The sequence below is a fragment of the Babylonia areolata genome, chromosome 21 (genome assembly GCF_041734735.1).
Source record: "Babylonia areolata isolate BAREFJ2019XMU chromosome 21, ASM4173473v1, whole genome shotgun sequence".
Lineage (NCBI taxonomy): Eukaryota > Metazoa > Mollusca > Gastropoda > Neogastropoda > Buccinidae > Babylonia > Babylonia areolata.
The window spans coordinates 39,676,785-39,693,769 of NC_134896.1; the positions used below are offsets into that span (position 1 = coordinate 39,676,785).

At 42.2% G+C, this 16,985-nt stretch overlaps 1 protein-coding gene across 1 annotated transcript in view; it reads right to left on the minus strand.

Moving 5' to 3' along the window:
- Positions 1-16,985, minus strand: part of LOC143296482 (uncharacterized) — a 166,934-nt gene that overhangs the window by 35,155 nt on the left and 114,794 nt on the right. Inside the window, exons 12-19 of the mRNA XM_076608443.1 lie at positions 13,836-13,971; positions 12,012-12,217; positions 9,555-9,713; positions 7,173-7,625; positions 6,117-6,686; positions 3,048-3,175; positions 1,166-1,255; positions 236-394 (exon numbers count right to left, since the gene is read on the minus strand). Of these exons, the coding sequence (XP_076464558.1) occupies positions 236-394; positions 1,166-1,255; positions 3,048-3,175; positions 6,117-6,686; positions 7,173-7,625; positions 9,555-9,713; positions 12,012-12,217; positions 13,836-13,971 (1,901 nt within the window). The remainder of the gene's footprint in view (positions 1-235; positions 395-1,165; positions 1,256-3,047; positions 3,176-6,116; positions 6,687-7,172; positions 7,626-9,554; positions 9,714-12,011; positions 12,218-13,835; positions 13,972-16,985) is intronic.

Genomic DNA, 16,985 nt, shown 5'->3' on the forward strand with positions numbered 1-16,985 from the left:
ACACATGTTGTCACACAGAGACATGCTCAAGTATGACAGAGTGCGTAAACCACACACAAACATGTTTACACACACACATACACACACACACAAACACATCCATGCACACACACACACACACAAAAAAAAAAAAACCACATCCATGCACACAAACACATCCATGCACACAAACACACGACACACACCCACACGCCCCACCACCCCAACCCCTCCCCTTACACCCACACACACAGACCTGTCGCGAGCCCTGGCAGGCTTGTCATGGTCGTGCCCAGCGCTGTGTGTGTGGGAGGCCACCTCCTCCTCATAGCGCTGTTTCACCATCTCGCTCTCCCGACGCACCTCGCGCAGCTCGTCCTGCAGCTTCACGTTCCGCTTCTTCGACTCCTCCAGTCTGCCCCCAGATCAAATCAAATCAAATCATGGAGCCTCACCAACCACTAAGGCCATCTCAAAGCTATCACCACGTTAGCTAGCATCTACTCTGAAGTCAAGGGTAAAAAAAAAAAGTACAATAAAAACTAACCATTGCTTCAGTCTTTTTCACTCAAAAAGTTCCAGTCTGTGCTCCGGATCAAAAAGGATGTGATGAATTTGCAGGTGGCACTCATTAATCCCCCCCACCCCACTTTTATCTCTTCCTTTGGACCAAAAAAAACCCCACCTTTTTATTTGTGTTTGACCAGTAATGGAATTTATTTTTATTTGTACCTGGCACATCCACAAACAGGAAAGTTAGGAATAAAGATTAGAGATGAAAATTACAGAACAGAAATCACATGAAGCAACTGTCAGTCTAATGTCAATTGTTATGTATGACTGCTGCACTAAACGAAATAACAAAACAAACACACATAAATTGTGACACAACATTTATTGTCTGTTAAATTCAATAATACAGAAATATCATCATAATAATAAAAGTATTTATATGGCACAAATGCACATGGTCCGCAAATACTTCATCAGCTTCCAAAATAAAATGAAAAACAGTTCTGAACAGAATCCAAAGTCAAATATTTTCCTGTATTAATATTAAAACACCTTTCTTTTAGAAAAAATGTAAGAGCTTTCAATATGCTTAAATTTTTTAATGGAACAATTTAAAATAAAGTTGAAAAAATGAAAAAAAAGAGAGCAGAAAAAATACAAGGGAGAGCACTACCTTGTTTCCAGAGCCTGAATCTTCTCATCCTTGATTTCACTGTTCTTTTTCAGTGTCTCCTGCATTAGATTCTCCAGCGCCTTCAGACGACTGTAACAGCAAGGGGGGGGAAAAAAAATGACAAACAACAGTTTTCAGTGTCACCTGAAAATCATGGCACAGTTTCGAAAGGGGAGCAAAAATGAGTATGGCCCAAGCCGTTTCTGATCTATGTCATGCACACCATATAAGAATAAGAATAAGAATAACTTTATTACCTCCAACTGGAGAAATTTGGTCAGGTGCATTATCACAACATAGACAAGTAAACAACATGGGGAACATAAATGTAAAAGTCAACAACAGCTTTTACAAATATTACGAAGACACAAATGTAAAAAATATCACATACACCGTTTCATACATACATCCAAACACTGCAGGTAATAACTGGTATTCTTAATTAAAAACAGAGAGAATTAAGAAACATTATTTTGACTATAATTATAAGCATAGCCTACTATATTGCACATTGATTATAATAGACAGATAAGATAAGAACAGAGATAAATTGTGGAAAACCACAACCAGATAATCAGCACACACCCGCACCCACTTGTGGATGCAATGACCAACGTTATCAGAACAGTTACTGACACAACACCAGAATGACATCTTATCTATTTCAATTTCTGATCGGCTAATAATGAAAATCTTGAGAGCTTATTCAGTCATGAATCAATATGAAACAGTAACCATCCTTATCATTTTTCCCCCTTTAATCTTCTTTTCTGTTGTCTTGTTCTTTTAATAGTTTTATCTGGTTTTTTTCTCTTCTCCTTCTTCTTCGTTCGTGGGCTGCAACTCCCACGTTCATTCTTATGTATATGAGTGGGTTTGATGTGTATGACTGTTTTTACCCTGCCATGTAGGCAGCCATACTCCGTTTTGGGGGGTGAATCTTTTTTTTTCTTTTTTCTTTTTTTTCAAAGGTCCCCCCATGCACCCAAGCTCGTCTGCTGCACACTCAGTGCCAGCAACTCACAACCTGGAGCTTTCAATGCTAGGGCTCTACAAGGCCGCACACCACAGGAGGCCCTGCACTGCTGCTGAGTCACTGAGTGTTACGATGTTCAGCTGCAGCTGCTCTCATTCATTCAACACATGCCGGAAATCAACTGCTAAGCCCACTACTTGCGACAATAATCACTAAGCAGCAGAGGTAGACTGGGTGAGCACCCTGTCTCAACCTTCTGATGGACTAGACTGGATAGGATTGTAATGCTTTTTGTCACAACAGATTTGTCTGAGTGAGATTCAGGCTGCTTTCCCCAGGGAGAGCATGTCACCACAGTGCAGCAACCTCTCTCCCCTCCACCATTTTTCCTCTCTGCAGGTGTATTTTTTTTACCACCAAGGCACATTACTGTTTTTCTACTGAATTTTGCAACCCTTTGCTGTGGTTTCTTTTACATGCACTGAGTCAGCAAGTAAGTGCATTCTGCACACGAGACATTAGTTTATCATCTTATCAAAATGGCAAGCACCCACACCACCATTCAAGCCTTAAATGATGGTCTCAGTGCTTAAGTCATTCAGATGAGTCAAGGTCTAGTGGAAAGGACCGGGTGGGTGGGGGATCTTATTCTCCTCCTTTATTTGTGGGCTGCAACTCCCACGTTCACTCGTAGTACACAAGTGGGCTTTTACATGCATGACAGTTTTTTACCCCGCCATGTACTGGGGCAGTCAGGAGAGGAAGGTGGGAGGGGGTGGGGGGGAGTAAAAATTCCAGTCTGTATACGGGAATTGAACCCCTGGACACTGGCTTGCTAGTTGGGCACACTGCCACTGGGCCAGCACTGTGGAGTGGTGGTGTGTGGTTGTGTGGCGCCTCACTCACTTTTCGTCCTGGGACTGCTCGGCCATGGCCAGCTTCTGGCGGTTGATGCCGATGTGCTCCAGCTCCTGGTGAAGCTTCTCCAGCTGGTTGCTCAGCTCCTGGCTCTGGATCTTCTCCTTCACCAGCTCCTGCAGAATGAACTCCTGGCTACAGCTTTCAGTACACGGCACAGTTACTACAGGTTTAAATGTGCCTTCATGTTTACATGTTAATACTGTCTGCATGTTAACATTCATCAATTCCTGCAGAATGAACTCCTGGCTACAGCTTTCAGTACACGGCACAGCTACTACAGGTTTAAATGTGCCTTCATGTTTACATGTTAACGCTAACTGTCTGCATGTTAACATTCATCAATTCCTATAGAATGAACTCCTGTCTACACATTTCAGTACACAGTACAACTACTACAGGTTTACATGTTAACAAATGCCTGCATGTTGACAAGTCAACACCAACTGTCTACTGGTGTCTACATGGTCACAACTCTTGCAGAATGAACTGTCAACAGCCTTTAGTACACAGCACAACGACTACAGGTTTACATGTTGATGTTGACACTAACTGTCTACATATTTACATTCATCAGTTCCTGCAGAATGAACTCCTGGCTACAGCCTTCAGTACACAGCACAATAACTATATGTTTACATGTTAACACCAACTGTCTACATGTTCACATTCATGAATTCTTGCAGACTGAACTCCTGGCTACAGCCTTCAGTACACAGCACAGCTACAATACTACTACATGTTGTTCACATTCATCAATTCCTGCAGGTTGAACCCCTGGCAACATCCTTCAGTACTCAGCACAACTACTTCACCACTACATGTTCACATGTTGTGAACTCACTTAGTACTGCCAGTTAGCTCCCCTAACTTTCCCCACAGAAGACCCATTTGAATGGAATGGATAAGAAATAAAATCGCCAAAAAACAAATGTTACAATTTATGAACTGAAAACTTCAAAACTGATCAGTAAGATAAGTTAGTTGGGGGAAAAATATATAACTTCCTCCCTTCTTATGCTATCATACAGTGAGATGATGAAAGTATCCACATTTCTTATTCGAAATTTGCACACACTGATGACTTGTAAACTAATCCAGGAAAGCACACAGAATTTGAAACAGATTAAATTAAGAATTTTACATAGCCACGATGGGGCCCCTTCATCTAATTCTGTTGTCTACCTTGTGACTGAGAAGAAACTGGGTCAGACACCATTGTTGACACGCACTGTTCACGTGAACCAGTCACCACAAAAATAACTCTCCTGCTCGCAAGCACAGCAACACACACTGCATTTATTGGTCGCAGTGGAGAGTGGAAAGGTCAGTTAAGATATTCTCAGCTCATAACGCAGTTCCTGCAGAATTAACTCATGGCATGATTTTTTACATCTTCATTTTAATGTCTTTTATCATATACAGGATTAAAACACCACCACCGTTTCTTTATCATTTGTCTCAAGGAGAGTTATATTGTTATGCAGGCCGAGATATGTTAACCGCTTGTGAAAGGATAATGGGATTAATGAAAACACTTTGCCCAAGGGTGACAGAAGCTTAAAGGAGTGCTGGAGTGATATGAACTACCAAGGGATAATTAACTTTCCCTTCCCAGTGTGTTCCTTTTTTATGAATGCTACAAACCCACTTTTGATTAGGGCGATTTGGTACTATATAAACATTTATTATCAATAACAGAATGCATGGCGGGCGATTAAATGCTACATAAACAAACTTATCAATAACAGAATGGCGGCAGACAATTAAGGGCTAAACATACAGACTTATCGTTATCAGTAACAGAATGAGAGGAGGGTGACAATGCATTATATAAACAAACTTATAATTATCAATAACAGAATGGGCGAATGGTGACAAGGCATTATATAAACAAACTTATCATTATCAATAACAAAATAAGCAGGTGCTATATATAAACAGACTTATCAAAAAGAATGAGCGAAGGGCAACTACATAATAGGCAGTAGGCGATTAGGCACTAAATATAAACAAACTTATCAATAACATAATGGGCAGCAGGCATTTAGATACTACATAAACAAACTTATTATCAATAACAGAATAGGCGGTGGGCGATTAAGCACCAAATATAAACCAACTATCATCATCAATAATAGAATGGGCAACAGGCAATTAGATGCTACATAAACAAACTTATCAATAACAGAAAGGGCGATGGGTGATCAGATGCTTTTTAAATAAACTCATCAATAACACACTAGGCGATTAGGCACTAAATATAAACAAAGTGATCACTATCAGTATCACTACCAGAATGGGTGATTATTACGCGCTATATAAACAAACTGATCATTGTCAATAACAGAGTGTGCAGCATGCGACTAAGTGCTATATGTGTGGTTCGTCCATCAGGATCGACGAGGACCATCTAGTCATCCTGGGGTGGGTGGGTTGGGCTCTGTGGGTGCGCAGATGACTGGTCAGGCCAATCCACGCCCGGAAGGTTCTGACGCAGTGTGAACAGGGGATGGTGGCGGCTGTCGGGGACTTGCTGGCACTGCTTTTCCTGGCCTGTCTGTGTTGCTCTGCTGCAGCGATTCTGTTGGCCTCACAGGATTTGGCACCTTTGTGGACAGCTGAATGCCACTTTGGTCTGTCCATTGCATTCAGCTCCTATGTGTTGTGGCTGATGTTGAAGGCCTTCAGAGAAGCTTTCAGAGTATCTTTGAAGCACTTCTTTTGGCCTCCATGGGAGCGCTTGCCATGTTGGAGTTCACCGTACAGCAGTTTCTTGGGGAGCTGGTGGTCTGGCATGCAAACTACATGGCCTGCCCAGCGCAGGTGGGCCTGCATCAAGATGGTGTAGATGCTGGGCAAGTTTTCACGAATGAGCACCTCTGTGTCAGGGATCTTCTCTTAGACGTATATAAACAAACTTAGATGATATATAAACAAAGTGAGCATTATCTATAACAGAATGTGTGGCGGGTGACTAAGTACCATATAAACTAACTTAGACGATATATAAACAAAATGATCACTATCAACACCAGAACGAGCAGGCAGACTCACCTCTCGGAGGGTGGCCACTGTCTTGCGGTCGGCATTCAGCTCGGTGAACACGTCCCGGTTCTCCTTCTCCAGCTCCTTGACCCGGGCGGCCGAGGAGCGCAGGTGTTCCATGCTCCGCTTCAGCGCCTTGTGGTCGTGCTCCAGCGCCTGCAGCCGGCCTGTGGCCTCATCCAAGGCCGTCTCCTTGGCATCCAGGGCCTGCCGCAGCCTCCGCCCCTCCTTCTCCAGCCCCGCCTTGTCCTTCTGCACGCGCTCCAGCTCCCCCTCCAGCTCCTGCGACTCCTTCTCCCGGTCCTGCAGCTTCCTGGAGGACATCTTGAACGCCTCGATCTGCTTCTGCAGCGTCTCGTTCTCGCCTTCCAGGTCTGAGTTGTCCTTCTCCAGCTGCTGCAGCCTTTTTGTGGTCACCTCCAGGGTCTTCTGGACACGCTGGTTCTCGTTGTCCAGGTCCAGGAGCTCAAACTCCAGCTGCTCCTGCTTGGCCTTCTGGGCCTTCTGCGACTCCAGCAGCTTGCGCACCTGCTGGATCTCCTTGTTCAGCAGGTCCTTCTCGCTCTCCAGCTCTGCCACCTTGATAATAATGATGATAATAACAATAATAAGAAGAATGGATACTTCTGTAGCACTCTACCAGAAAAATGTTCTGGATGCTTTATAATACACATGATTTTATATATAAAACATGTTACATCCAAGTTGCACATACACACCAAAATGTACCTTGCAAACTATAAACGCACAAGCATAATACATACATACAACCATATGTTCAAACTAACACACACACATATCTATCTATCTATCTTTCTATAACATACAACCATATGTTCAAACTAACACACACACATATCTATCTATCTTTCTATATACAGATACATATCTATCTATATCTCTCTCCATATATATATATATACATACATACATATATATATATATATATATATACCCACACCCCTCCCCACACACACACACAAACATACATTCTCGAGCATACATCCTCACGTGTGTACACACGCACACACACACACATGTACGCACACACATGGTCCATCGTACCTTGGTGGACGATCCCTTCAGGTTCTCCAGGGTCCGCTCCAGCTTCTGTTTCTCCACCGTCAGGTTGATGTTCTCCTGCTCCAGCTCCTCTTTCCGCTTCACCGCACCCTGCAGCACCTCCACCGACTTCTGCAGCTTGCGGTTCTCCACCTCCATGTCTGAAAACTCCTGCTCCACACGCTCCAGCTTTTCACATGTATGCTGCAAGGTCGCGACCTTCTGGTGAAGGTCGTTGTTCTCCTTCTCCAGGCCCGCGTTCTCGTTCTCCAGCTCGGAGATGCGGTCCACGTTCTCCTTCAGCTTGGAGTAAGAGCGCTGCAGCTGGCGACCTTCGAACTCCATCTTGGACAGCTGTGTGTTCTTGGTGGTGACGGTCTCCGTCAGGCGTTTGTTCTCGCGCTCCAGTTCCTTCATGCGGGCGTCGTTCGTTTTCTCGTTGCGCTCTCGCAGGACCTGAAAGCGTATATGATTTCTCTGTCGTCATTTGTTGTTTGTGCTTTCCTCTTCTCTTTCTTTTCTTGTATTTACCCTCCACCCAGAAAGGTACACAGAATGCACACATGCAAACATTCACCTGCACAGCACATAAATACATGCACACACGCCCTCATGTGTGTCACACACACACACACACACACACAAATACCAAGAACCCACACACACAAACACCTTACTCCTTCCCACTACACCATTTACTAAAAAAAAAAAAAAAACCAAAAAAAAAACATTCATTACCTGTTGCACACCGTCTCTATATAATGAGTCTATGATAGTCATGTCACAACCATCAGAACAGCATAAGAGGCAACTGCTGTCCTGACAACCTGAGTTAGAATTTGATTATTGTGGAGAGTGTCTCACCCACATTACATCCCCACTCCCTTGGCCAAGACGTACTTAGGATAGTCAGCGTTGGGGACCCCAAGGCCGCAGCACTAAGAGCCAGTGCAATCTTGCCTCCTAGTTTCAGAGTTATAGTCCTTCACAAAAGACTAAGCTGTAAATGAATTCCCATTACAGTGCCGAGAGGAGAAACTATTTATGGTATAACTCTCTGTTGGCCCAGCATTCAAAGTCAGCTCCGGCCAGAACTGGCATTTGATTGGCTAGCAGATGCCAGACTTATAGCGAGACATCTTATCACCGAGCTGCCACCAGTTTTAGCCAAACAGAGCACACCAACAGGCCTAGTTTGCATCAGTTTGACAAGGAACAGTTTATGACACCAAATGTAAGCTCACATCTAAACAAACTGATCTAAATTACATCAGTTTGACAAGGAACAGTATATGACACCAAATGTAAGCTTATATCTAAATCAGCAAACCTAATTTGCATCAGTTTGACAAGGAACAGTATGTATGACGCCAAATGTAAGCTCACATCTAAACAGACAGACCCAGTTTGCATCAGTTTGACATGATACAATATATATGACACCAAATGTAAGCTACTGACAGTCTCTGATGTAAGCCGGACACACCCTCCTCCTGTGTGAAAGCACTTTGATTTGTATCTGAACAAGATTCAGCGCTATATAAATACTAACTATTATCATTATCATTTGTCTCTGAACAAGATTCAACGCTATATAAATATGAACTATTATCATTATCATCTCTGCACTAGATTCATCGCTATATAAATACTAATTATTATCATTATCACCATCATTACTATTATTATTTGTCTGTGAACAAGATTCAGCACTACATAAGTACTAATTATCATTATTATCATTACTGTTATTACCATCATTTGTCTCTGCACAAAATTCAGCGCTATATGAATACTAATTATCATTATCATCATTATTATCATTTGTCTCTACACAAGATCCAGTGCTACATAAATACAAATTATTATTTGTCTCTGTGCAAGATTCAGCGCTAAATAAATACTGATTATTATTATTATCATCATTATTTGTCTTTACACAAAATTCAGCACTATACAAATAATGATTATTATTATCATTATTCTCATCATTATTATCAGTAGTAGTATCATTATCATTTGTCTCTGCACGAGATTCAGCGCTATATAAATACTAATTCTCATTATTATCTGTCTCTGCACAAGATTCAGCACTATATAAATACTAATCATTATCATTATTATTATCATTATTATTTGTCTCTGCACAAGATTCAGCACTATTTAAATATTAATTATTATTATAATCATCTGTCTCTGTACAACATTAAACACTATATAAATACTAATTATTATTATCATTATTATTATTATTTTTCTGCACAAGATTCAGCACTACATAAATACTAATCATTATTATTACCATTATCATTATTTGTCTCTGCACAAGACTCGGCACTATATATAAAGACTGATTATCATCATCATCATTATTATCATTATGACCTCAATGGTGGCGGTGAGGTGCGCGTTCTCCTGCTCCAGGTCACGCACGTGCCGCTCGGCGTTCTCCTTGACCACGTCCAGGGCCTGCTGCAGCTCCCTGCGCTCCCCCTCCACCCTCTGCTGCTGGTCCTCAGCCTCCAACAGCTTCTGGCTGCCCTCCTGCACACAGCGTCATCGAAACAATAGCGAGGATGTGCAGCCCACTTTTGTGGTGGACTTTTCATCACTTGCAGAGCGAGAAGCAGGTCCTATGATGACATGCACAGCCAACCATCGTAACTGGCTTCTCTGGGTGTGCAGCCCGCTTCTGTGGTGGACTTTTTGTCACTCGCAGAGTGAGACGTAGGTCCTATGATGACATGCGCAACTCACCACGATAACTGGCTTCTCTGGGTGCGCAGCCCGCTTTCATGGTGGACTGTTCATCACTCGCAGAGTGAGATGTAGGTCCTGTGACGATAAGCACAAGCTACTGGCTTATCTGGGTGTGCACTGTTCTTTTGTGCGTACTACTTTTTGGCAGAGTTTATAAAATGGAACAGTTCAAGTACGTAATGGCAGATATATGACAAGAAACACACTCAAAGTAAACACAGAAGACTAAAGCAAATAAAGGATGTAATCATGAATTAAATATAGCTTGTAAACTTGCAAAAATAGTCACCGAAAATGCCAAAATCCTTTTGTCAGAACAGCCATTTCCACGACAAGATTTTAGCCTTTCAGTCACCTTGAAAAAAATGAAATTGAGACGCGCATGTGCAAGTGGTTCTCGCTGAAAATAGCCAGGGAACTTCGATGAAAATCTGATGAAAACAGGCCTGCACACCCTATCTGATAATAATGATGATGATTATAATAACTATCATCATTATCATCATGCACTCTACAGTCTACCTTCTTAACAGAGGGGCCAAGGGCACTAAAAATGCACATTTTTTATCTTTTGCATGCCTATTCACTCACAAAGGGGACCAAGAAAAATCATGTGTGCTCGTATTTTGACCTTGAAGATCAGAAAAGAATCTCCACCCCTAAATTGGTGTCAAACCTTCAGACTGAAAGTCCAACACTTCCAACCATTCTGCAACAGTGCCCATCAGAGGGCTTCAGGAAAAACAAGTGACACGGACTGAGAAAATGATATTCATGGATAGTTACACTGCACCCTGTCCAGAAAACTGCTCAAGGTGCCTTACAAAACACGTAATATTCTACATAACCACTCCAAAAAGCAAACCCCCTCTCTGCACAAATTTTAACCTAAATTAAGGGATAGGCATTTTGCTGGGTATGTTACCACTGGCATCAAAAGTGTTGTCCTTTACATAACATGTCTAATACCGCTTAAAGTGAAAAGACATTAATATCAAGACAGAGTGACACATTACGTCAATGTTGCATATGCTGTAAAGTACTTTCTAAAATGCCCAGTATCCAGCAAACACTCCCCACCCCTCACACACGCCACCCATTTTGGTTTAAAAACTGTGCACTGCGTTTAACACCTTGTAAACACCCATCCCTCACTTTGAAAAAAAAAAAAGAGAGAGAGAAACTGCCATGACATAACCACAATCCAATTTGCTAATTGGAATTGCTTTGCTTTACAAAGCAGTACAGATTTTGATCTCAAGATAAAGAACAGAATGCCTGCATAAGATGTTAATGTGTTACTGAAAAAGCCATGCGTCACCATGACTTCACTCCGTGAAGCAGTGTTTTGGTTCAGTAGTCAGTGTTCTCTTTTCAACTGTTTGCAGGGAACAGTACGACAGTAAGTCACCAGTATGTCGAAAAACAAATCTCATACTGTTGAATTTAACTCTTGGCACTGGATTATCCAACTCACATGATGGAGTTTAACAAGACACTTCACATGCATGGAGTAAACACTCAGCTAGTAAAGGTTATATTCACAGTAAATGTCCACCAATAACTTTAGGGTAAAATCTGTGCAAAGAGGGGTGGGTGCTTTTAAAGTAGTTTACAGTAATTAAAGAGATCAGTCAGTGACAACTGTGTGGAATGTGGGATGAGTGCTGTTGTCTTCTGTCTTTGTATTTCTCTTTGAAAAAGAAAAGGCAAGCACTCGTCTTCCATTTCAGCAGCCTGTGAAACAATTAGCGGCAATGATTTTTTTTTTATGCTAGTTTTTATTTCATCTCTGTCAGTTGATAGTTAGGATGTGTCAAAGTGTAAAATTCACCCAGTATTGGAATACGTTTTAAAATGATTCTGTTGATCTGGCATAAATAACATTTACATTTCCCATTGCAATTATGTTCTAATGAATTGATTTGGTCAAATATCAGCTAAACAGTTATCAAAAGGATACTCATTTTCACAGATAAAAAAAAAAAGAAAAAAAGAAAAGGTAAGCACAGGACTGTGGTGACACGTGCGCTCTTCCTGGGGACCCACACACCACCACCAACACAACACACTGGTGTCTACCTGAGCAGACTCCTGCAGCTTCTCAATGCGCTTCACCAGACGCTGGTTCTCTTTCTCCAGCTGCAGGTTGACCTCGGCCGAGTGGATGACGGCCCCTTCCTGCATCTCTCGCAGCTTGGCTGTCAGGCGTTGGTTCTCTAGCTCCATTCGCAAGATCTTGGCGTTGGACGTCTCCGTGAGCTGGTCCGACAGGGAGCCCTTCATGTCTGCCACAAAAAACATGCAGGCTGTGAAAGCCACGTGTTGAAAAACAGCACAGCTTTCAACTGGTCAGTAACAACAATAAAGTAAATAGCAATAAAATAATGATTGAACAAATCTGCACGCTTATCAAACACCTTGAATGCTGAACGTTGATGAAATAAAATCATTGTGTCTTTTTCACATTCGTCAGATAAATCAGCGTGTCATGAATCTGAAGTGCAAGGGTGACTACTTGTTTTCTTTTAAGCAGCATTACTTATTTTGCTGAAAAAAATAGCAATCCCAAGGAGTTCAAATAAAGAATGTGACTACAACATCCTAACCTGTCCCCTCATGCAAGAGCCTTTCATTGATGAGCATGTTAATGAAGTAAAACCATGAAACTAAATGAAATATACTGACAGTGCAACACAGCTCAGTTTGTAATGGCATGAACGTTTGCTTTGCAAACAGAGAGAGAGGGGACAAGAAATGGGAAAACATAGGCTTCAGCTGAGAGTGCTGGTGACAGACAGTACAGTACAGGTGACATACTCGTTTCCCACTTCACCAAAGAGGTAAATCAGACAGTACAGTACAGGTGACATACACATTTCCCACTTCACCAAAGAGGTAAATCAGACAGTACAGTACAGGTGACATACACATTTCGACAGTACAGTACAGGTGACATACACATTTCCCACTTCACCAAAGAGGTAAATCAGACAGTACAGGTGACAGACAGTACAGTACAGGTGACAGACAGTAGTACAGTACAGGTGGCATACACATTTCCCACTTCACCAAAGAGGTAAATCAGACAGTACAGGTGACAGACAGTACAGTACAGGTGACATACACATTTCCCACTTCACCAAAGAGGTAAATCAGACAGTACAGGTGACAGACAGTACAGTACAGTGAGACTCGCCTCCCACTTTACTACAGCTAAAGAAGACAGAACAGTGCGGGTAGCAGACCAACTTCCCACTTAACCAAATTTACCAAACAAAGTTCAAGACTACTGGCTTTAAACAGAAGAATTTGGTATGCACAAGGCCGATTAAAATGACATTCAATCATGAGCCACTCCAAAACTAAAAATCACAGAAAACAATGGCAGCACATACATGCTCTCTCTCCTATCCCCCCCGTCCTACCCCCCTCACACACACACACACACACACACACACACACACACAGTGTAAGCCTTTTGGGTTTCATGACAATAAATGACGTCGAGTTGAGTGTTCTTGAGTAGAGTCTCTCTCTCTCTCTCTCTCTCTCTCTCTCTCTCACACACACACACACACACACACAGTTCAAGCCTTTTGGGTTTCATGACAATAAATGAAGTCGAGTTGAGTGTTGTTGAGTACAGTCACACACACACAGACACAGACACACACACACAGGTAAAGCCTTTTGTGTTTCACAACAATAAATGAAGTCGAGGCAAGTTGTGTCGAGTCAAGTCACACACACACACACACACACACAGATGTAAAGCCTTTTGAGGTTTCATGACAATAAAGGAAGTCATGTCGAGTCAAGTCAAGAGTCTAGTCGAGTCACACACACACACACACACACACACACACACACAGGTAAAGCAAACAGCACAGGTGACCGACTCACTTCCCACTTTGGCGCGAGCATCCTCTAGTTCCTGTTCCAGGCTGGCACTCTCGTTCATGCTGGTCTTCTTCTCAAACTCCAGCCGCGCGTTCTCCTCCGTCAGCAGCTCAATGCGTTCCCGGTCCCAGTCACGTTCCTGACACAACGACAACAACACACGTCACTGCAGTGCACCATGTGTGTTTTCCTGCTCTGAGGACACGTCTAATCAATCAGGCTTGCAGCAAAATGCATCACTGCAGTGCACCATGTGTGTTTTCCTGCTCTGAGGACACGTCTAATCAATCAGGTTTGCAGCAAAATGCATCACTGCAGTGCACCATGTGTGTTTTCCTGCTCTGAGGACACGTCTAATCAATCAGGCTTGCAGCAAAATGCATCGGCACCATGTGTGTTTTCCTGCTCTGAGGACACGTCTAATCAATCAGGTTTGCAGCAAAATGCATCACTGCAGTGCACCATGTGTGTTTTCCTGCTCTGAGGACACGTCTAATCAATCAGGTTTGCAGCAAAATGCATCACTGCAGTGCACCATGTGTGCTGTTCTCTCAGATCACATCTAACCACTCATATCTGGAACAAAATGCAAGGCACCATGCACAAAACCAAGCTCTTACAAAAATAACTGATCACTCTGACTTTAAAGGACAATCAAAACACAGCAACAACAGACACGCTCTGGTAACCACTCCTTTAATGTAGCCAGAGGCTGTAGCACGCACTAACTTGCCTTCTTTGTTTTCCGTCAACAATCTCCACTCGTATGTCACATTCAAGGCATAATTGATGAATATAAATATTTATTGCCCGCGGATCTCATCGTCAAAACATTCACCTCACTGAATGACAAATCAATGAAATTCATGTGCATGATCTTGAGATTATTTGTGATTTACGCACTAATACCCAGCACTAATCCTTCTGAAATGAAAAACATAAATGAAAACGAACTATGCTTGTTTTGTGCAAACATAGCCCTGGGCATCTGTTGCCATCAAAACCAGTGAATCCCCTCTTCATCTGCTGTTGTGATCAACACAGGTGATCTGATCCACAGGTGTGCATTTACAAAGGAAACTTAAAGCTCAATCTCTTTCGTCATTGAGAGTATGCAGACCACGCAAAAGATCCACCTTCAGTTACAGCTTTTCGACTGCATGTGGACTGCTCTGCTGCTGAAGAGGCATTACAATACATTCGGTATGCAGATTGCTTAGTCTCCACAGCTACCAGCAGTCTTCAGTTCTCAAGCCATCAGCAAGTGAGTCGTGACAAAACACCTTCCAGTTCACCTGTACTTTTCCGTGCTCTTCTTCAATTCTTGACCTCCTGAACCACGGACTTCCTCACCTTAACAAAGTCCTCTGCTGAACTTTCTTTCCCTTTTTTTGAGTCCAAAATTCATGGTCGGTGTTGACTTAAGGATTTACCCTGAAGTGTGAGTGTACTGTTATTCTCAATTTCCACTGAACTGGTAAAAAATGAAGTTATCCTCAATTATGTGACACTGAGTAGCAAGAAAAGAACAAAACAGAGTTTTAGCTGTCTTCAGAATACACCACATGGGGAAAGCACACAATGCTACTGAAGGAAAAAACAGTTTCTGTTTTTGTCAACAGCTCTACTTCCTCATAAACCCAACCAATCACATTACGAAGGAAAAACTGACCACGTTTTAAAAAAAAACTCAAGCCTCTGCACACACACACACACACACACACGCACGCATGTGCACACAGTGATACACTGACAGTGTAACAGCTCAAAAGAAAAAAAAGATGGAACAGATTGTCAAAACAATTGCTACTCAGTAATCCATTTCTCCTCTACCCCCCCCCCCCCCCCCCCCCCCCCCTCCCCACTCCAAACCCTCCATCCCCACCTCCTCCTCATCCCATCCCTCATTACTTCATTAACACAAAAGTAAAAAAAAAAAAAAAAAAAAAAAAAAAAAGAAATCTCCAACCCTGGCCCTTTCTGACCTCAGATACAATCTCCGCCATTCCTTCAAGGCCCCCCCCCACCCCCCCCCATTACAAATGGACCCGTGGTCAGTTTCTTGAGCAGATATTTGGTTTAATAACATGCCCCCGAGCATCCACACAAAACTGAGTTAATTGTCCCCCCTAACAAATCATGTGTGACCATCTGGGCAAATGACGTTTTCTTGTTTCATTCATATTCTATGGTCTCCAGGAGATTACACAGCCACGGTGGCTACACAAAATGAAAACAATGCTAATAAACAAAATGCACCAAATCAAGGTCGTACATCATCTGTACAAGCACTGTGATCATGTTGTGTATTATATAGAGGTAAAGGGGGCACAGAAAGAGAGTGTATGAGAAAATGTGTGTGAAGTCAAAGAGATAAGGAAAGACAAACAGTTACTGTGTGTAGGTGCGTATGTGCATTGCATTCAGACACTAGCAGGTCTGCACATATGTTGACCTGTGAAGACTGGTCAAATGTCCGCTATTAATAAACCAGAGGCTGCTGGAATTGGAACCCGGGACCCTGTTGCACCCATCAGCAATACTTGTTTTCAAATCCACCATGTCATCTGTAGCATGTACTTTGTTTTCAGTATCTTCAATGACACTGTTGCAAATTGTGTTCAAGGCATGCGTAGTGTGGTGTTTGTATTGCCATATCAGATGAGCTAATGGCAATAAAAAAAAATTTTTAAATCCTCGCTTGATCTCAAGAAGCAGGAGTCATACACAGGCGAGTGAATTTAAGATTTTTAGTCTCGTACATGCTGAATGCTTGTTCGAAAACCTCCACTGGTCATTCTAAAAAAAAGAAACAAGTTTTAGCCTTTAAAATGTAATTAATGTAAATGACAGCAAAAAGTTTAAATGCTAACAGGAAAAAACCAACTGAGATATCTTTGAGTGTCTGAAGTCTGAGAGTACCACCTTTCACAAAGAGACCCTGTGGCAGAGGAAAAACTGCATAAGCGTATTCATTATCGTGACAAGAGGTTACTTTTTTTTATTTTTTTATATATAACTTTTCAGCAACCAGGAAGACAGGAAATCACAAGAGAGAAAGCACAAAGCAAGAGGACATGACACATGGGAAATTACCTGCCTGACACTTTATCGATAGAAACTCAACCTGCATTTTAATCAGGAGTATTCTTA